This window comes from Heliangelus exortis, chromosome 22 (assembly GCF_036169615.1).
Source record: "Heliangelus exortis chromosome 22, bHelExo1.hap1, whole genome shotgun sequence".
In the NCBI taxonomy this organism is placed as follows: domain Eukaryota; kingdom Metazoa; phylum Chordata; class Aves; order Apodiformes; family Trochilidae; genus Heliangelus; species Heliangelus exortis.
In genome coordinates this window covers 7,816,542-7,837,856 of record NC_092443.1, presented here as the reverse complement: position 1 = coordinate 7,837,856, position 21,315 = coordinate 7,816,542, and the positions used below count along the sequence as shown (strand labels likewise).

Sequence of the window (21,315 nt, the reverse complement as noted above, 5' to 3'; positions counted from 1 at the left end):
CTGCAGGGAAACACCTCCTTGTGCAGCTGAGGAATGAGGTACAAGCTTGGTTTAGGAAGCTGGGTTAAACCCTGGCTTGGAATAAAATTAGCTGAGACTTTGAAGTACAGACTTCTTGGTGGTGGTAGTAATAGTTACTGAAGCAGTATTTAAACACTGAGTCAGTGAGGTGTGTTTTTTGCACTGCCTGGTACTCCCTGGGGAGGGGGAAAAAGTCCCCCTGGCCCTAGTCTGCAGTTTGAGCTTTTGGAGCTCCTGAGCAACACAAGGATTTTCAGTCCAGAAGCCACGGGAAGGTGTGGGGGGTGGTGAATGACCTGTGCATTGTAGACCTGTAGCCCCAAGAAATCTGTGTGTTTTAGATACCACCCCAAGTCCAGCGTGATGGATGGGCAGGGACGTGGCAGCAGGTTACCTTCAGGAAACACATTTGTCACTCGTGGAAGTGAGAAGATGAAGAATGAATGTGCAGCAGGACAGTGCCACAGAGGCACCTGGGGCTCCAGGTTCACATGTTGCTTCATCTCCTGATGCCTCACTTGTGTGCCAGCCCTGCACAGACTGGCCACCTGGAATTATAGGTTTGGGACAGGGGGAATTCAACTGGGTGGTTCCCAGCAAACAGAGCTCTTTTGCTGGGGTTTGCTGGTCGTCTTCCTTGTCATCTGGTAGCGGCAGTGGAGCTGCGCTGGGTCCTTACGTCAGCTGGAGCTGCAGCAGTTCCCAGCACATCTGGCTTCCTGCTGGAACGCCGGCCAAAAGCACATGCTTGTTGGGTTTGGTACTTCCTTCCAGATTGTCCTAATAATGTGTCTGAACGTGCAACGGAAAATATTCCAGTTCTGGGCTGTGGAGAGAACCTGGATTCTCTCTTCTCCTGCTGCTTTCAGTCTGCTCCGGTCCCCACCCGCTGCAAGTGCAAAGGCTCGTTCCAAAGTTCAGGTTCTGCATTTTCCTGCCTTGCCAGAAAGATAAACGGGTTGGTAAAACTGTAACCTGACCTTAGCATTTCTCCGCAGCGAGGGAGATAAGGTGCTAAAGGAAATACGGAGAGCAGAGCACTGATGGCTGTGGGAAAAAGGACCCCACAAGGCAGGAGCTGCCCGGTGAGGACCCAAGTGCTCGGGAGCTGCTGGTGAGCCTGGTTCCCAGCTGGGAATGGCTGTGGATTTCTGACCGGGATTGCAGTCTGGCACGCGCCGTATTTTTGCTCTGCTGCACAAAGGACCCCTGTGCTGCTGCTGCTGCAGATCTGACGAGGCAAAGATTGACTGAAGCTGCCTGTTATTATTTTTGGCTACTCCAGCAATGTATCAAAAACCTGACTCTGGGTTGATGCTGGTGCCCTACTTTATAGAAGCCCTGAAAAGCAGATCAAGGACAGCAAGCTTGTCTCTCTGCGTGGCATCTGCCAACAAAGGGTGAGAAAACTTCCATCCACTGGTGGGGGGAGGCAAAAAAATGCTAAATCCAGAGCTCTGTTTGCAGTCTTCAAGGGGAGGGGGTGTTCATGTGCTCTGCTAAAGAGGCAAGGTGGGAAATGCACTGACTGGGGCATTCTGCACAAGCTGCTTGTCCCAGAATAGCTGGGGAGCTGATGCTATCGTTCCTGAGGAACAGTGGGGACTGTTTTTCCCTTCTGGAAGGAAGAGAAGGACCTTACTGGCCTTAGGGGAATGATGATGGCACCTTATTATTGAAACCCAGCAATGATTCTGTCAATGCTGCACATTTTTCTGTCTCCTTTGGAGGTGAGAGAGGGTCATGCCTACCTCTCTGGCTGAGGAAGAGAGTTAGTGTTAGAGCTGGGCAGAGAATTTATGAATTTTGGCTGGTTTGTGGAGGGATGGTCCATCCAGGAAACTGGCTTGCAAGTCAACTGGAGGGCGAGATTCTTGCCTGCTACCTCAGAGACCTGCTTCCTTCCCCTTGCACCCTGAGCATTCTGTTTAATCAGGGATATTTACCTTTGCTTTTGCCCTCCAATGCTAACCAGCTGCTGCAGCCCAGGTGCCTGCCTCCTCCCTGATCCGGAGCAGCCTTGCATGAGCTGGAGGATTTATGATTTGCTGCAGACATGGACGGTAGCCTTTGTAAAGTGGAAAAGGAAGCAGCCATAAATAACAGAGAGAGGACAGTGCCATGTGGTGGTTTTTCATTTACTAGATAGTCCTACTTTGTTCTTGATGAGTAATGGAGGCATTTGAATACGCCGCGATGACAGCAGCAGTCTGGCTCTGGGAAGGTGTCTTCGTGGGCCGGGTGAGGATGGTGGCGGTCAGGACACTCGGACCGTGCTGTGTACCTTCCCCTCTGGTCTCCACTCTCTCGCCTCCATCTCTCGCACTCCTCTGTCGCTCTGGGCACTCTGCTTTGTGAGGCTGCATTGCAACAAGCCCGAGTCTCGCCGGGTGCCGGCCGGTGCTCGGTCCCGATGCGGGATCGCTCCGTGCGTGCGGGGTGCGGATCATGGCCCGGGCAGGTGCGGCTGGCTGCTGCTGCAGACGCTCCTTGCTGTGGATTGCGCTGTTGCAAAGGTCAGTGACTCGGCTTTCCAAAATGGGAAAGGAATGTGCGCGTACACCCCAGGGCAAGGACAGCCGGGCCGGGCGGGCTGCTGCCTCTCTCTGCCCGCCCCGGCGGTGTCAGCCTCCGGTACAGCCTCCCAGCCCCGCAGGAGGGAACCGGCCGGGGAAGAAGTGCCCTAGTGCAGGTTTTGCCAAATAAATAAATAAATAAATAAAGGCTGCTGGAGGATTGGATTTTGCTGGGGTTTAGCACAACAAAATGAAAGCGGCCAGCGGACCCGGGACGGGCGGGCTCCGACGAGGGGTGAGCGGCCGGGCTGGGGCGGGGCGAGGCGGAGGGCAGCGGCAGCAGCAGCAGCAGCAGCGGCAGCGCAGGGCGGGGCCCCGCCGGCTGCCGAGGGGAGCGGTGCCCGCCCGGAGCTCAGTCCGGGCCGCTGCCGGGGCTGCGATCGCGGAGCGGGAGCGGCGGGCCCGGGGCGCTCTGCCCAGCTACAGCTCAGCCAATCCGGCGGCCCCGGCGGCGGCGGCCTCGGCGGGGCGGAGCGGAGCGGCGGGGCCGAGGGGCGGCGGGGGGCGGCCCGCCCGTGGCCGGCGGGAGCGCGGCATGGCAGGGCCTGAGCGGAGCGGCGGCGAAGCGGCAGAGGGGCAGGAGCCGGGCCCTGCGGGTGAGCGCGGGTGTGCGGGTGGTGCCTTTTTGGGGGGGCTGGAGAAGGTCCGCGACCCGCAGCCCCGGGCATGGCCGGGGGGTTCCTGCTCCTCCGAAGCGAACTCCGCTCTCGAGTTGCAGCGTTCGCCCGCGACTGCGGCCGCCGCCCGGGGACGGCCCCGCTCAGTGCCCGGCGGCCAAGCGGAGCTGCTTCGGCGGGGCCGGCTGCGGGAGAGGCCGCTTGTCACCGCCGGGACGAGGACAGGGATGGGGCGGAGGGGCCGGGGATGGGCGGCGGGGCCCAGAGGCTCCCGGCACCGGCAGGGACGGGGAGCGGGGGTCGGCCCGGAGCGGGCCCGGGTGGGCAGGAGGGCACTGCGGGTGTTGGCCACCTCTGGCTGGGGGATCCCAGCCTGCGGCTCGTTCTCAGCCCAACCCTCGGCTCGGGTGGTTTATTTTTAGCAGCGTTTCGTCCATTATTCAGTGTGTAATGAATTTGTTTTCATCATTATTTATGAAAACATCGCCGCTGCCTCAGGCAGCCGCCCGTGGCCGAGCTCCGGATCCAGGGCCGGAGTGTGGGAGCAGGGGTTTGCGACTTGGGTTTTCTGGAGGAGAGATCCTGGCGTGCTTTTCCTTTCTTGTCCAAATTTCACCTCCAGACTGGCATTTAACAGAATTTCAGTGATGAAAATCAAAACCTTTATCCCCACCCTCCTCCCACTGTGGAAACCTTTCAGTCTCAGCCACAGCCAGGAGCATCCCGTGTTTTGGTGGTTTCTGCCACGGGTAGTGACCGGGACCAGGGGGCTTGGTCTCCGCTCCTGAAGCAGCTGCTCATCCCGGATTTGCCTGTGGCTCCGGTGTTTTTTTGGGGCTCTACAATCCCCACTCAGTCCAGAGACTGGTGCTGTGGGAATGGCTGGTTCTCAGGGGTGTGCTATGGTTTCAACTGGCATTGGAGTGGTGTGTCTCTGGTGACTGCAGTTTGCATCAGATGTCTACAGATATGGCGCCGTTTACGCTGGTTTAGGCTGACGTGATAAGGAAAGGTAATTTTTTAAATAGAAGGTGTCAGTTTCTATTAAAAGTGAGATGGTGGTGCCATTGTGCTTGGGAAAGAGGGAGAAATCATTTCCGTACCATCTTAAATTTTTGATTATTGAAACTTAGAAATGTATCTGATCACTTTTTGCTTTTGATGCATTTTGCTTGCTTTTGCAGTTTCTCTCGTCCTACCTGTTACAAATGCAGTGTCCTTGCTGGTTATACTGTGCTGGACTTTCAGGCTGTCACCGACAAGATTTTCAGTGGCATTCTGTTAAGTAGCTCAGGAGAATGGCATGGGTTAAAATCATCCTTCAGGTCTGCTCTAGCAAAAACAACATTTATAGTCTGGTATGAGCTGACAGAGTCCTTTTGAATGTAATTAATTCTGCTGCCGGTTAAAACTGAGGACAGCCTGAAAACAAGGGCAGGCATTAATAAGTTTAATTACAGGTCCTTTGTGTTGCTCGGTGAAGGTGTTGCGTTAGGGAGGGTAACTTGTGACACCAGGTTCCCATCCTGAGTGTGCTGAGTGGTGTTTCCCAGTGTGCTGCTGCCCAGAGAGCCCCAAAGACTGCAGAGCATCCACCTCCCCTTTGGCCCAGCAGTGCCAGGGCAGAGATCAGCAGCTGGCGTGGAGGAGGTTGAGGTTAGCAGATCATGGAAAAGGATGTGCTGCATGCTGAGACTTCATCCATGTGTCCTGTCCTGCAGGAAAAAAACCCCAACATTGTCATCTCCTGGAAGTGTCCAAGGGCTCTTGTGCTGTTCTTGGTTGTTCCCGTAACATCACTTTCATATTTATTTATTAAATTGATGCAGCATGAGACATGGGGGGAGGAATGTATGAATCTTTCTTTAATAATCAGAGACTGGCTGGCCTCTCTGTAGGACTCCCCAGGTCAGTGCCAGTAGCAGTAATGTTATTTCTCTTTAGCACTAATGTGGTCTTTGCACAGAGAGATTCCACTCCCTCTCCTTCATTTCAGCTGAACTTGAGGCAAGTAGAAAGGGATTAAAACAAAGCCCATGGCAAAAAGAACTGAATGTTCTGTAAAGAGGCTTTCCTGCTGTGAGATGTCTCTGGACAGCTGGCCATTCCCACCATATTAAAACAGAAGTGTAGGATCTGAACTTGGATCAGCTCATGTCAGCCAGAACAGGACCTGGAGTACACAGCAAGTTAATACAGCAAGAGATCAGGTGGCTTCACAGGCAGCATTTGGAAAAGTGATGGTAGAGAGATGAATTTGAACAAAGTCTCTCTTGTCACCTTAGAAGTGTGACACACAGTGAGCAAATGATGTTCCAGGTGAGTTTGCCTGTTAGGGTGTTGGATGGGCAAGGGAGAACACAGGTTTATGGGGACTCTGGTATCTTGGTCCCCACAGTATGCACCTTCTGCCCATTTCCCTGCTCCTGTCCTCTGGGCTGTCCTGATGGAAATGTGCCTGGCTCCCTGGTAGGAGATGCTGGCTGAGGGTGTGAGTCTTGGAGAGGAACTGGAGGGAACCAAGATCCTGGGACACACCAGCACAGCCAACACCACTCCCTGATGTCCCATTTCAGGCTAAGTCCAGCCAGAACATCGCGTGCTTAATATTTCTGCATGTCTTCACCAGCAAGTGGATTTGTTGATTTTGTTTGGGTTTTTTTTTAGCACTTGCCAGCCCTTGCCCAGTAAATTTTCTTTGGAGAATGCCCTCCAGGTCAGTTCTGGCCTGATGCAATACAGACATTCTTGCTCCAAGGGTGGCACTCCCATGGTGGGTTTATGTTCTGCTCACCCAAACAGGGATAACACTGAGTGGTCCTTGCAGTAAGAAGACTGACCTCTGAGTCAGGGAAGCAGCTTGTGGCCTTTAGCAGGACCTTCTTTGTGCTGTTGAGGCAAAGGGAAGTCTGTGGTAGCTGCCACAGGGACTTGCAGACATCTTCCAGAAACTGGGCTCCTGCTGCAAATGTCATATTATTAACCAAAGGACATGAGAAATGCTCCCTCCTTGAGCACACAGTATTAAAATGAAAGGACACATGCTCCTTCCATTTACATGCTGATGGTGTTTTAGCCCTCCTGGCACTCAGGGGTGTTTGTCACCTCCCTGGACCATGCCAGGCTGCTGTGGGTAAAGTGCCATAGGGTGAGGGGAGGCTCTGGGCAGGCAACACTCATCCTGCTCTGCCAGAGAGAGCTCTCATCCTTTCTGCTGAGATTGCAGATGAGAGTCTCTAATTAATGGCATCTCCCCACTTAGCTCTTGATCCACAAGCACCTGCTTGGCCTTTTAGGGCTGATTTGAGACCTGCAGTGCTCCCTCCTTACAGGGAGCTGAAAAATATCTCTGCTTCTGACCTGGGTTAGATCCGCTCAGCTGTCCAGGGGTGAAAAACATCATGGGAGTGGGTCCTGCTGGGGCACAAACCTGACCAATAACCTCCTGCCTAGGCAAAGCCCTGTTAATTTTAGGATTCCCAGAGGCATATGGCAGAGTATAGAGAAATATAAATACACATTTGCTGAATCTGGTGAGAACATCATCTGTCCTGAGAAACTCTCCCTTGGTGGTTCTTGTGTTGCACATCTGCACTCCCACCCATGGCCTTGCAGCTGCAGTAGTTTTAAATGAAAAATAGCCTTGTTTTGTTTTATTTTTAACAAGAACTCTCAGGCCAGCATGAAGCAGTCCAGCTCAGTGATGCACATGTGTGTGTTAGAGTGTAACGTTCCTGAGTTGTAGAGTTAGATTACTAATTATTTAGGGTTGCCACACAAGATTGCAAGTTTCTGGTTACTTACCTTTTCTAATGTCATCTCTAAAGTATGGAAATAAGATTTACCATAAATGCCTTGATTCTGGGCTTATCAGGGCCTGGTGAGCAGCTGTGTTGTCAGTTCTTGAGCTGCTGGGTATTAGTTCTGCACTCAGTGTCCAGAGGTAGCTTGATCTGTCTGCCTGTATCAGAGCTAATTTACAGTAGCATTCAGAGGGAAAGGATACGGACCCTTTTCTGTGGAAATAGTGTAAAATTGCCTCAAAGTACTGGGAAATGACTCAGTTCCTAAAGATCAATTTATTCACCACAGAGATATGGGGTGAGTGGGCAGCTTAGAGACTCACTAATGGGATGGAAAGCCTTTTGCTTCTGATCCTGCACAGGGCTGGTGGTTGTCCCCCCAAGAAAAGATTGCAGTGTTGTAGGCTGGGTTTCTGCAGATGCCTTCTCAGGTACCACCACAGCTGGGCCTGGCCGTCAGCCCCAGCAGATAAAGGGAGGTGTCTGGAGCTGGTGCTGCCAGGGAGCCCTTGGCAGGCAGCGTGTCCCCAGGCTGTCATCCTGCTGGGAGGAGGAGGCTGGCCTGCAGCCTCCTGAGCTGCCCATTTAGCATGCTCTGCTGGAGAACCCAGCTATGGGCTGAGCAGTTATCACCTGGGGGTTCCTGATGGCATGAATCTTAATGGCAAATGTAGAGAAGCACCTGCTTATCTTCCACTGCTGTTTATCTTAGCATCTCTTTTGGCTCTTTTCTAGATTCAGCTGGGTGTGTCATTCGCTGCATTTTGCTTGCACTGTTGACATTTCTCTGTGTTTTGGTCTGCTTTACTCTAGAGAATGACAAAACTCAACACACACGCGGAGCAATCTGAGAGTACAGTGGGAGCATTGTTGTTCAGCTGAGTCTGTGCTGAGAATATCTCAGCCTCCCCTTGCTCCTGTCCTTCTGTGCCTTTGAGGAAGGCGTCGTGCTCTCTCTGTAGACAGAGGGACTCGTGGTCCCCTTAAAAGACCCTAAAGTGCCTGCCAGAGGTTTTAAAGATCAGAGGTGCTGGGGTCAGAGCTGGCTGGCCCAGGAACACTTTGCATGACACAGGCTATAGAGAAGGCATCTGCTCCCTTTCCTCTTGAGTCGTTTTTTCTTTCCTGTGCCACTTTATGGTTTTGCTCTATTTTCCCTGGGGGTCCCTAGCGATCTTTCTCTTTTCTTTTTCCACCTTGGGCTCTCTGGTTTTACTTTAAGAGTTCCAGCACCATTGATTGTATTGGCTGTCTGGAAAATGCTGTGCTGCTCGCTGGCTGTGGGCTCCCTGCTGCTAAATGCTGCCTGTGGGACTCCAGAGCATTTAGATCGATCGATGGGGCTATCATGGCCTTATTTTCCACACTGGCCCCATCCTGGGGATGTGTGTAACAACTGCAGAGAGCACACGAGCCCTCGGGTTACAGAGAGCAGATCCAAGCTATGTCCCTGGTATGGGTGGGTTTGGTGGGGAGGAGGGGTGGCATCTGCCCTGGTATGCTCAGTGTGCACTGGCAGAACACATTTTGGGGTTTTAAAAGGATGTTTCAGTAGTTCTTCCCCATTTGCCTGTAAATTCTACTGTTGGGAGGGTCTGGGTGCTGCAAAACAACATGGAATGGGGTGCTAAAGGGGTCACTGGCACTTGTCAACATTCCTGTGCTAGCAGCTGGTGCTCAGCACCATCAGGCCCAGCTCCTCTACCAAGGAGTGCAGCAGCCTGCATGGGTCAGCCTCCCTTGTCCACTTGTGGTGGGGCATTCCTGGGAGGTCTCATGTCAGTGTGATGGGCATTTAAGGATGTATGCAGCTGGGCAAGAGACCTACAGCCTACAGACCTCTAATAATGTCATCCTGACTGCACCCGAGTTTGATTCCATGGCTTTTTTCCCTCTAGATCCCATCTAATGCCGAGGCTGAAAGAATCGCGCTCCCACGAGTCTTTGCTCAGTCCTAGTAGTGCTGTTGAGGCTCTGGATCTCAGCATGGAGGAGGAAGTGGTCATCAAGCCAGTCCACAGCAGCATCCTGGGACAAGACTATTGCTTTGAGGTAAGGAGCCTTTCTCTGGCCCTGGGGGCCATTCCTGCCCATGGTGGGGAGCCAAGTATGGGGCTGCATCTTGGGCATTCACTGTTATAAAATGTTTCTGCTCTGAATTGCTGCACAAAGACCATTTCATGAGCAGAAAAATACTTCCATCTCTCTGAGAAGGATCATACCCACAGAATCAGCAGTGAGCTCTTTGCCTCGTCACCATTGTGGCAGCAGAGCTTGCTGCTGGCTCTGGCACTGAGCTACTTAGGGCTGTGTATTAGCAGGGCATAAACATGTAGTTTATGTTCATACAGATACCAGGAACTGCTAATCCCTACTCAGTGCTCACAAAGGCATTTTAGGTGGTCACAAAGATATCCTGCTGTTGTCCGTGGGAGTGTTGGGGACTTGGTCTAAAAAGCTTCGCTTGTTTGGGTAAATAGAAAAATCTGTGAGTATTTCAAAATTTTTTCAACATCTGCTGTGGCATGTGGTGAGGTCTGCACTAGCAGGAGGTGGTAGGACACGTGCAAAGCAGTCTGGAGTTGGATAATTCGATATACTATGTCTTGGGGATCATTTGTCCTGCATCATGGATAGCAAAGTATTATTGCTTATGGCAGTGGCTGGATGTAGAACTGGGAAATGTTTTTCTTGCAGTAATCAGGTGGTCAATACTTGTGTTTCTGTGAAGGAAACCTGTTTGTACTTGGACGTGCAAGAGCAGCCCATGTACCCATGGTTAGGTTGTGCTGGAGGGGGGTGCTGGGACTTCAGGCTGGTTTGGAACAGCAGGTCAGGGTCAGAACAGTTTTGTAAATTATGTGGCCTCTATTACGTTGCACTCAAGAAAGATAAAATGAAGCTAGATGGAAAATATATGTGACATCCATAATATGGGAGTTGTTTACCAATTCTGTTCAGCTCATAAGAGCAGAGGAAGAGACATGAACAGTACTTGTAGAAAGTTGGGTGAGAGAGGCGTTACACTTGTAACAAGAAAGAAAATTTTATTTAAGTGAGTTGGGTAAAGAAGAGTCACATAGGGAAAAAAAGAACATGTTAATTGCTGTTCTGCAAATCCTGCAGGGGAAAGGAAGAATGCCAGAAAACAAAAGGGACATTGATTTGTGACTGATGGTTACTCATCAGCAAGCTCCAGCAGGAAGGGCTGAGGTGAGAGCTAAATGGCCTTGCATGTTAATGCCTTGGTCTTGTGTCTCCAGAGAGCCTCTCTCAGATTCGGGGTGAGGTTGGCACTGATGTGAGTTTGCAGATCTCTCAGGATCCTGGGTGGGTATTGGGCTCTTGAGCCCAGCAAAGAGCAGTAAAACCTGTGGTGGTTCCTGTGGCCTGGGACTGGGAATGCTCTGGTTGAAGTCTGCACAAGGCTGAAGGAAAGCTGAAGCTGATGCCACTCCTGTGTGTGGGAGCACTGAAGAGTGAACAGCTCAGCTGATGTCCTGGGAAAGGAGCCCTGACTAAGAAATGTCAAAAGAGAAGTTACTGCTGGGGTCACGGAGAGGAGGGGAACCCAGGACATTTTCTGTACAATGGATCCACAACAACCTTCTCCTTGTGGTGGGGTTCTGAGGAAAGTGCTTCCACTGCCACTGCCATCCTCCTGGTGTCTGGTAGTTCTCATATGGGCATTGGTGCTTGGCTCAGTGTGCTCTCCAGGGTCCCTCAGCAACAGCATGCAGCAGCTTTTCCAGAAGCTGATGGTGGTCCAGGCGTCCCAGAAGGGGCAGGGTGAGAAATGGCAGGTCACAGGTCCTCCTCCTCTGAGCTGCAGCAGCAGCCTGGTGGCTCAGGGAACAAGACAGCAGGATTTGACATGGCTGCAGATGGAACCGCGCTGAGGAGGGCAGGTTCAGAGGGAGAACTGGCAGTGCACCCAAACAGAGACAAAAGCAAGAGATGCCAAGGCCATCTGCAGTGGAAAAAACCCAAGTGGCTCGTTTGGAGGGAGCTGGCTGTGTGAAGGTTTCTTTCCTTTGGCTGACTGACCTGCATTAGGATGTGCTGGAGCTGAGTGCTTGGCTCTGCTGGGCCCTGCCAGGGTTGGGGCTCAGCAGTAACACCACAGCTGCTTCTGACCCTGCCTTTGGCTTCTCCTGCTTATTGAGTTCTATGAAACTTGCTTTTTTTTCTGACTTGCTGAGTACTTGGCAGTTGGTATTTACTTGGTTTCTTCATTGATTTTTTTTTTTTTAAAGTTGCTTGACATCTTCTCTCTCTTTGGGACCTCCCAGGCAGCACAGTCACCCAGTGCCACCGCACGTGCTGCAGGGGCTCAATCCACAGCAGGCATCTGAGTCCAGATTCCCAGAGCCTATTCCTGGCTCTGCTGTTTGTGGGGTCCCAGTGCCTTGGGCCAGGCAGGGAAGGTGGGACCTAAGGTTCTGCATCTGCCTTGGCAGAGCAGGGTCCTGTCCTGCTGCAGAGCTGGTGCCAGGGCTGGCACAGGGCAGTGCTGGGGGATGTGCTGAGGGACAAAGCTGCTGCTGGGCTGCACTCACTCCACTGCACCTGGAACAGTGTCCTCTCATCCTGGCCTTGCTGGAGCATGGGGGAGTTTGTTGGAGCTGAATTTCTCTCTGCTCACTGGTCCAGCTGTGCAGGTGCTGGTAGCACTGGTTTGCACGGGGTGTGGTGGCTGTCATCAGCTCCAGCCCTTGCTCAGCCTTGGAAAATCATTGGGACACTGAGTGAAGCAGATTCTGTAGCTCAGTTACAATCTTCTACTCCTGTGAGATTCCTTAGAGTGCACTTGGAGGAACCCATTCTATACCTGAAACATTCCTAAAACCAACAAGATTTTGTCTGGCTTAAGAGATCACCCATTCGGGGACTGTGGATAATGAATATGAATAAGTAATACTTTAGAAATTAATAAGTTTTATTCGTTATGTTTATCCTATACGTTAATAGTATTCTAGCATATTCAAAATCTTGATGAGACCAGAATACTCTCTTTATCAAGGTAATGAATATCTCATGAAGATCATTATTACCATGTTTAGGTCAGAGCTCAATGCTGGAGTGTGATTCCAGCAGACCTGGGGAAAAATTAGCATTTTTGATCACACAGAGCAGATGTGACCTTCAAGTCCCAAGTTCAAGAGGACTTTGTGTCTGATACGTGAGGATTTTCCCATTCTATCTCAACAGTTAAAGTTTTTTTAGGTTTTGAATGATTATTTAATTGCTTTGGGATTGAATTGTAAGTTTTACCACGATAACCCAATGATAATATGTTGACTTAAGTGTGATAAGAAAATGGAGCTTCAGAAGAGCATCTGCAGCAGCAAACATGAGGTGAAGCAGGCCAGCTTGGTGGGGCAAACATTGAAGGAGCTGGAAGTACTCTGAAACATTAATGGATGCTGGAAGGACCATGCTACTGGGGTCTTTCTTGGAAATAGAAGATAACTTGTGCTCAGAAGAATACACAGTTTTACAGGAGAGGATGAAAGGACAGAGGAAAGTGTCTTCCTGAAGGAATGTTGAGGGTTGGAAGATGTCTTCAATTTGCTGTGTAAAGACAGGAGAGGCCTCTTGTCATTCCGTGCTGGTTAGGTGATGTCTGTGTTCAAAGGGAGGAATGTGTTCAGCTCCTCGTTGAGGTTCACTAATGACAAATCTCAGCTCGTGCCAGCTCTGCTGTAAGAACAGGTTAGGCTCCTGAGAGATACATGAAATTAAAGGAGATTGTGTCTCCCAGAAGCAGATAACCCAGTGAGCAGTGTGTAAACACAAACCCTGTGAGATGATAAAGTACTCACCAAGAATGCTGCAGCTTGAGGCTGGTGGAGATGAAGCTCAGAGGGGAGTGATTTAAAGTACTGGCCAGATGTGTTTGGCCTGTACAGAGAGGTACATAAAGAATTACTGGATGTCACCAAATTCAGAGAAGGGCAGAACAGCTGGTGGAGGACTTCATGGTTCCACAGTGCTGGTCCATCAGTTTGCCAGCAGAGCCTGGAGGAGATAGCAGCTTTAGGGATACGTGTATGTGAGCAGATGCAGAGAGCTATGGACCTTTTAGACCTCTTTCTTTAGGTAGAAAGAAATGTTTGGTGCCTCCCACCCTGGGGCTGCTGGGCAGGGGCTGCTTTGGTGGTCTCTGCAGGGTTGAGTTTCCTTGTTGTCACAGGGATGTGATGAATAAGGGGCATTTGCACCACTGGCAATGTCACTGCTTTGGGTGTGTTTCTTCCAAACCTGGCTATGAAGTCCTGATGGTCAGAGAAAGTCATGCAAATACTGCAGGAGTTACACTGGAAGTGTGAGGGGTGAAAGGAAGGCTCTGCATGGGCCAGCTCCTTGTCCAGGAGCCCCAGCCTGGTTCTGTCCAGCTGGGGAGCAGATGCTGGGAGCACTGGAGTGCCTCTGGCCAGGCTGGGAGCTGCAGCACATGTCACTGCCAGCTCTGTGGGCTGTGTACTTGACCCCCAGTTCTTCACAGCATGGTCTTCAGAAGCAAGAGGGCACAAAGGGGGAAGGCATGAAGCCAGCCTTTCCAGAGCTGATGTTCTGCTGAAAACAAGGAATGGGTTGTTACTGTCACAGGCTTTGGGTGGAATCTGGAGGAATGCCAAGTAGTTGCAATTTTTCTTTAGTTCATCTAAGGATTTGCACTCCCTCAGTTGTGGAACTTGGTGGCTTTAAGTGTGGCTTGCATGGGGCCCATTATCTAGTGTTTTCTGGTGTGGAAGAGAAGTAATTGGAATTTGCTTCCATGATTATTCCTGTGACATACGGAGTCACCCTGTTTTTCCACCAGCCTTAGGAGCTGTTGCTTCATGCTCGGGTAAAGCTGTTTATTTAAAAAATAAATAAATAAAAAAATCCACTAGCATTTTTCCTAACTCCCCCTCTCCCCCCAGATCAGTCTGCAGTGTGCTGGTCAAGACATAATCCTGTTCCTTTCCCTGTAGGTGACGACTTCATCAGGAAGTAAGTGCTTCTCGTGTCGTTCTGCAGCAGAGCGAGATAAATGGATGGAAAACCTGCGGCGTGCCGTGCACCCAAATAAGGTACTGGCTTTGAGGAATTGCTTCTCTTAAGAGTTCAGTTCCTCCTTATTACATTTTGTAGCCTGGTGCATAGTAGCAGCAGGGGACGTATTGTCATTTCAGTGAGTAAGTGTAACTGTGGGTCAGCCTTTTTTCATATTGCTTTCTTCCACGATTATATTTACAGGCAAGTGCCAATTATTTCTTCCCCTCTTTCCTCAGCACATTCTGCTTCAGCTGTTGCTAAGAATTGATCAGACCTGAAAGAGCTGTTACTGATAACACTTGCCACTTACACAGGACTTTCCACCTCCCAAAAGCTTTGGGACAGATGTCAGGAAGCTGCCAGCAAAGTTACAACAGTCTGAAGAGTTCACATGTCATACTTCAGACTCCAGTGGAACTTGCAGTGTCTGCTTTAGTGATGGAGAAACTCAGGTGCCCATGGCAGCATGTTCCCTGAGGTGACAGTGGGATGTAGCTTTCCTTTCTCCAGGCAGTTGAGGTAAACTCATTCCCTAGGGATCTGCAGAAACAAGCCCTTCTCTTCTCTAGAACACAGGGACACCCACTATATGGCTTTATGGCCCACTAAGACTAAGCACATCCTAAGCTAAAATCTACAGGTGCTTCTCCCTCTCTGCACTGGAGTTAGCTAACAAATACCAGGACTAATCAGCTGCAGGATTTGACAACTGATGAGCTCAATCAACAAGTCTTTTTCTGCTGATCAAAGAAAGCACAAAAGATGGGATCCTGCAAATGAATTCCTGGCATCGGAGCCACACAACTGCATCCCAGTTAGGAGCTGGCCTGTTGGGTTGCTGAAGCTGCCCTCCCTGTAGCAGTTTATTGTTCCCAGCACAGTGCCAAATGTCAGTATAAAAGATTTCCTTCAATATCAGAATGGGAGCAGTAGAGGGGAGGGGTGAACCTCTGCCTCTTGCAGCGTATTCCTGCGTGTGGAGTTCAGTGACTCTCCAGATGCAGCAGCCTGGGAATAATGATCTGAAAGAGCTGTGCAAGGTTTTTGTAGTCACACCTGCCATGGGAAAGGTCCCAGCAGTGTGGATTGGGGCTGGGCACATCACCATGACTTTGAGGTGCAGTGATCACTGGAAATTCATCTGGAAGTGTGCCATCATCTCAAGAGATGACATTAACTGATGGCTAACTTGCTGTCTTTGTTTGAGTTCATAGACAATAAGCTCTCAGTATCTGACTTAATAATTCTGTCAGGAAATCAGTGTTCTTGTATAGTTCCTGTGTGTGCTTCCTGAACCCACAGTAGCCCATTGTGGATATCCAGCAGAAACATTCCTGCCCAGACTCCTGGGCTGCACAGATCAAGCCGTGCTTGCTGTTCCAGAGAGGGGTTTCCAAAGCAAACAGGTTACTGCAGAATCCCTGCAGCACTTCAGCTGCAAATGCTTTGTCTGTCAAGTCACCCCTGCAACAAATACCCCTGGATGTTCCTCCAGGATGAGGTCAGCATCGCTGGGGAGCTCTTAAGGATCCACTGTATCCTTTACTCTGTTGATTAAAAAAAGAAATCCAAACCAAATTTCTGTTTTTTAATTGAATTTCCCTTGTGGAAAGAATTCTGCCCTGTCTCCCACGATTCCTGTCAGTATTTTAGTTGGGTTCTCTGGACTTCTGCCCTAAAAGACTGTGAAGTTTTGTAAATGCACCTTTCCCAGCCAGTTGTTGTTGCATTCCAACCATGGATGAGGTGATCCCTGCGTGGGTGTTCAGATCCCTTTCTTGTTGCTCTGTTACAGTAAAGAAAATGTATTCCAGAGCTGCTCTAAAGCAGCTGTGCTAAAAGAAGAGGTGGTTGTGAGACAGGTGTTAACAGCTTCTGTTTTGCAAAACCCAGTAATGATTGGTGAGGTTCTTTTGGTTTCTTCTGAGGCTCTTGTGGCAGTGAATGGAAACTGGTACATTTATGATTTAGAGGGGTTTTATCTTCCTTGTTCCTTATATTAATTGGTACCAACAGACACGGAGAGCACGGTGATATTTGGAAAATTACCATAAGTAGGGTTATTATGCAAATTCCTGAGAGCCAGTATTTCCTTAAAATGAAATGCAATTAAGCCTCTGCTCATTTAGCACATCCGAAATAATTAACTCATATCTGAAGTTTTGTTGTGCTTCGCTTTGTGGTTTTCTTATTGACCTTTTTTTCTTTGCATCTTTTTTTTTCAGGACAACAGCAGAAGGGTGGAGAATATGTTAAAGTTATGGATTATTGAAGCCAAGGATCTGCCAGCTAAGAAAAAGTACTTGTGTGAATTATGCCTGGATGATGTTCTTTATGCACGAACTACCTGTAAATTGAAAACTGATAATGTATTTTGGGGGGAGCACTTTGAATTTAATAACCTCCCGTCGCTCAAAAACATTACAGTGCACTTATACAAAGAGACTGACAAGAAGAAGAAGAAAGACAAGACCAATTTCATTGGACAAGTGAACATCCCTGTCAGCTCTGTCATGGGCCGGCAGTTTGTAGAGAAATGGTACCCGGTGGTCAGCCCCAACCCTGGCAAGGGGAAGTCCCCAGGGCCCATGATCCGCATCAAATCACGCTACCAGAGCATGAGCATTCTTCCCATGGAGATGTACAAAGAGTTTGCTGAGTACATCACCAACAATTACATGGTGCTGTGCTCCGTGCTGGAGCCCTCGCTGAGCGTCAAGAACAAAGAGGAGATGGCGTCCGCGCTGGTGCACATCCTGCAGAGCACAGGCAAGGCCAAGGTAAGACCCTGTGGCACCCATTCAGGAAAGCTGGGGAGGGGCTTTTCACCAGAGAGAGTAGTGACAGGACAGGGGGTAATGGTTTTAAACTGAAAAGGGGTAGATTTAGGTTAGGTATTAGGAAAACATTCTTCATCATGAGAGTGGCAGGATACTGGAATAGGTTGCCTAGAGAAGTTTTTGATGCCCTTCCTTGGAAGTGTTTAAGGCCAAGTTGGATGAGGCTTTGTGATCACCTGGGAGATGTCCCTGCCCATGCAGGGGTTTGGATTTTCATGATCTTTAAGGTCCCTTCCAACCCAAGCCATTCTATGATTCTCTACCTTCTAGGATAGCATCCCATCAGAGACCATCAGGAGCAGGTTCCAGTGTTAGGTTTCAGAAATTATCACATCAATTAATACATTCCAATTTTGCTTTTCAGTACAAACAAGTTGGTAACATGTGCAGCGTGAATTGTGTAATTAGCAAAGAAGTCAGTGGGACCACAAGATATCAATTGAGATCTTTCTCTCTCCTCCTGGAGGCTGAGGGGCCAAGCTCTTACTTTATAAACAGGCACAAATGTGAAAGGCAGTGCTGGCTGGGGGGCTGATGCCAGCCAGCGTGTGCTGTGGTGGAGGTCCAGTTTTTGTAGGCCACTTTGAACATCCTGCATGGTCTCAAGAGTGGGGTTTACTCCTGGTTGTGATGTGTGAGGGTGCTGGCTGGGTAAGCAGAGCTGGAAGCATCTGCACTGGAGAGCACTGGCAAGTGCTGAGGTCCCTGGCACTTGGGGCATGGAGTCCTGTGCACTGTCTGCTGCAGAGCATCCTTCATCCCCAGGTGGCACTTGGGCAGTGCAGGTGTCAGGACTGCAGGAGTTAAAACATCAGCATTTCTCTCTGTTAACATCTCCCTGAACTCTGCAGGGGGGAGCTGTGGGAGAGCAAGATTTCCAAAGCTTTTGCTGTGCAGAGGAGTCTGAGTCCTCACCCTAGGGGAATCACAAGGCTCTGCTTCCTCTGCAGCTGCCACTGCTCCCTGGGACCGTGGCTGGGTTCCTGGATTAGGTTTAGGTACCATCTGTCGAGCAGAGAAGTGCCTCAGCCTCCTGATCTAGTTCAAGGCAGGCAAAGCTCACTGAGAGGATTGTTAGTCTGGGGACCTTTGGTGGCAGGGAACATACCCGGGTTAAAGCCTCACAGGGAGCAGAGCCCAGGGGTGCAGGGGGACAGTGGTCCCAGTCCCCCTGTCTGCCTCACCCTTGGTGTGACAGAGTGGCTTGTGATTGTGACTGATGAGGTGTGGAAAAACACTCAGCTGTTAAACAAGGAGAGCATCATGGTGTCCCTCTCCTCAGCACCAGGGCTGTGCTGTCCTTTGCCATGGCCCTGGTGACACTGGTGCCAGGGCTTTTGTTGGAGCAACGTTGCCATGAAAGACCCTGTCTGTGGCTTACACAGTTCTGGTGTCTCCCTGATCTCTGTCACTGTGGATGATGTGTGGGCATGGCTGAGAGCTGTTGTCACTGCTCCTGCCTTTTCCCTCTTCTCAGTGCTGGAGAGGCTCTGGAGAGAGCAAGTGTGTTTCTAGACGTGCATCTGCATCCGTGCTCGAGATCCCAGAGGCACTACACAGGGGACACAGCGAACTGTAAACAGCCTTGATGAATTTCCCCCTAAAATGGAGTTTCTCCTTTCCCTGCCTGTCATCTGCCATCAGCATTAGCACGGGGCTTAGAGAGCTGTCAGAACAACAGGAGTTATTGGAGCATGGGAACCGGGTGGTGCATCCTTTGGAGAGGAGTTGGACAAGCAGAGAAAGGGAAAAGCAGCAACAGGGTAAAAAATAAAAATAAAAATCAGTGAGCAGGAGAGGAGAGCACCTCTCAACCCTGCTTGGGTGCCGTGGGTGCACCCAGACACATCTCCTTCAGCCCAGACTCAACCAGCACTGAGTTCCCACTCACTGGGAGGTGACACTGAGCAGGAGGGTCAAACACCCATGTCCCCAGGAAGGTCACAGCAGGCTCTGAAATGGGGCTTGGGGGAGCAGAATGGATCCCTGTGGGGCAGGAGCCCACAGTGGGTGGGGATGGTGCTGAGGAACCAGCGTGCTGCTGGGGGAGGCTGGAGCTGTAGGAAGTGGGGTGAGCACCCCTGGTGTGGGGGGTGTGGGGCAGTGCCCCCTCCTCCCCCCCTGTCCTCCCCTGACCCTCTGAAGCTCTCCTGGGCTGGAGGTGTGTTCCCCATCCTTGTGCCTTGCCACCAGCCTTTCCAGTGACCTCTTCAGAGCTCTCCCCTGCCCCGAGGAGTGCAGACATGGCAATCAGCAACCACTAATGTATTTTGCTGATAAAGGTTGTTGTTGTTGTTTTGTTTTTTTTTTTTGTGGATCTTGGCTGCTGTAGCTGGTGCTAAAGCAGCAATTACAGATGGAGTGAGAAAGAAGTGTCCGGTAGATTATCTGTGAGGACTTGTTAGCAGCTAATTGCTCTTGCACTGTTTCAGGCCCTGTTTTCCTGTAGTGATTTGCTGCAAATACGGTGTAATCCCTTAATGAGGCACAATTGGGTACATGTGTCCACCAGAGCCACGCAGCAGGAGAGGCTTCCCGTGCAGGAGAGGAGGTGGGATGTGGTGCTGGGCAGATGATCCCACCACAGCCAGGCCCTGCAGATGGCAGAAGGGTGATCCATGATCCAACACCCCACTTTGCTCCCTTGCAATATGGAAATGTCACTACCTGAAGCTCCTAAATTCTAGAGATTAGAAATTAAGAGGTGAGGAATGAAATCAGGAAGCCCTCTCTGGAGTCAAAGTCTCTATCTTTCCTTTCATTTCTGTTGGGGAAGGGAAAAGCTTCATCCTTGCAGTGCTGTGCCAGGGCTTGGTGTGCATTGGGGCAACCCTGGAAAGCCCAACCAACCACCAAGGCAGGTGGGTGGGTGGAGAGGAGGGGGAAAAGGGTTTTGGTAAAGTTCAAAGTGCAAACAGTCTGCCTGAAGGAGCTGCCTCAGCCCATGGGAAAGTCTGACAAACATCCAGGACTAACTCAGCTCTCATGGTGGAAGCAGGAAAGGGCATTGCTGTGCCCAAAGAGGAAGGGACTTTTATGGCCAAACAGAGACACAGGCTCCCAGCATCTGCCCTTGACTTGTGTGCTTAATCTTCTCAGTGAGAGCACTTGATGAAAAGTTACCTGGAAGGGTGTGGAGAGATGCCTGACTATTTCCATGTGTTTTGCAACCCCTGGATAAAAGACACAAAGTCATAATTAGAAGTATTTCTGTTGCCATCCTTGGTGTTACTGGGAGTGCTCAGCCCTGCCATTAGCATGACTTGATGTGGCCTGTCTGATGTGGCTGTGGATAGGCAGGCTGCATCCTTCCCAAAGCAAGACCCATTGTGACTTTCGATGTTTCCAGAACATTTCCTATGCTTAGATTTGTTTCAGGGCTGTCTTACAGCTTTTGGAGCTCAGTTCATTACCATAAATATATCTAAAACAACCCTCCTTTGTCCAAATGGTTGGTAGATCAAACCCAGTATCAGACAGAGCTCTAACTAACCAGCTGCTCACTTGAAATAAATATTTATTGTGTTGTGAATGGAGTGAAAAATAAACATGTATCCCTGTTTGTTTATGCTGCAAGGATTTGCCTCCACTCTGTAGATGTATTTCCTTCCCCTGTGTGAGCCTGATGGAAACTGTCCACGTTCCCCTCCTCGGAGGTGTGGGGCACTTGGTCAAAGCTGGCAGTGCCAGTTGAAGTGCAGATATCACCCAGCACTGCCTGAAAGTCACTTCTTAGATCAGGGAGGGGACTGAGAGGTCCCAGATCAGGGAGGGGACTGAGAGGTCCCAGACCCTTCTGGCTCTGAGGTGCCAGGGTTGGGGTGCTGGCTGTCGGGTGGTTTCTCAGCCTCCTGTCTGGGATCTGGTGGTCCCCCAGGGTGTTAGTGTTGTATCCCTCAGGTTTTCTTATTGCTGTCAGCAAGGTGCTGGACATAGATTCCTCTGTGTTGCCACTTCACCTCCTTTTGCCAAGGAGAATTACAAAATGGCAGAAGTGTAGAGGATGATCTCCTGTGCTCGAAGGAGTGAGCATCACTGCATTCCCTGGCAGAGAAGTGTCCAGCACAGACCCTCAGAGGAACTGTGTGGTGGTGAAAGGTGGAGAATTGGCTTTTGGGGCCCTTGGATTCCCACTGTTTGCCCAGGACCCAGTTACTGCCCCCTCAGTGCTCTCCTTGCACAGCTCAGCACCATCAAGTGCCTGATGTCCCTGTCCCTGCAACTGTGTCACAGAGCTGTGTCCTGACACTTGGTCCACCTGCTACCTACAGCCCTACCAACCCCTCCTGTCTTCCACCTTTGCATAAAATCCAGCTGGGCTCTGGACTAGTCTTTGAAATAAGCAGTAATCTTATTACCTTTATCAATTCAATCCTCTTAAGGTTAAGTCAATCCTATTAATCAGGCTTGTGAT

The 21,315-nt window shown here is 50.3% G+C and overlaps 1 protein-coding gene across 13 annotated transcripts in view; it reads left to right on the top strand.

The window, feature by feature from the left end:
- Positions 1-21,315, top strand: part of DAB2IP (DAB2 interacting protein) — a 167,308-nt gene that overhangs the window by 120,492 nt on the left and 25,501 nt on the right. For 10 of the 13 annotated variants that reach the window (XR_011730240.1, XM_071766002.1, XM_071766000.1 and 7 more), the window contains 3 exons: positions 8,916-9,069; positions 13,998-14,096; positions 16,287-16,841. Coding sequence is in view for 12 of the 13 variants with exons in the window: in XM_071766002.1 (XP_071622103.1) it covers positions 8,916-9,069; positions 13,998-14,096; positions 16,287-16,841 (808 nt within the window). In the remaining variant the exon portion in view is untranslated. Of the gene's footprint in view, positions 1-196; positions 1,422-2,954; positions 3,194-8,915; positions 9,070-13,997; positions 14,097-16,286; positions 16,842-21,315 lie in introns of those variants that run through there. The other 3 variants (XM_071766004.1, XM_071766007.1, XM_071766006.1) reach the window with 3 other exon arrangements.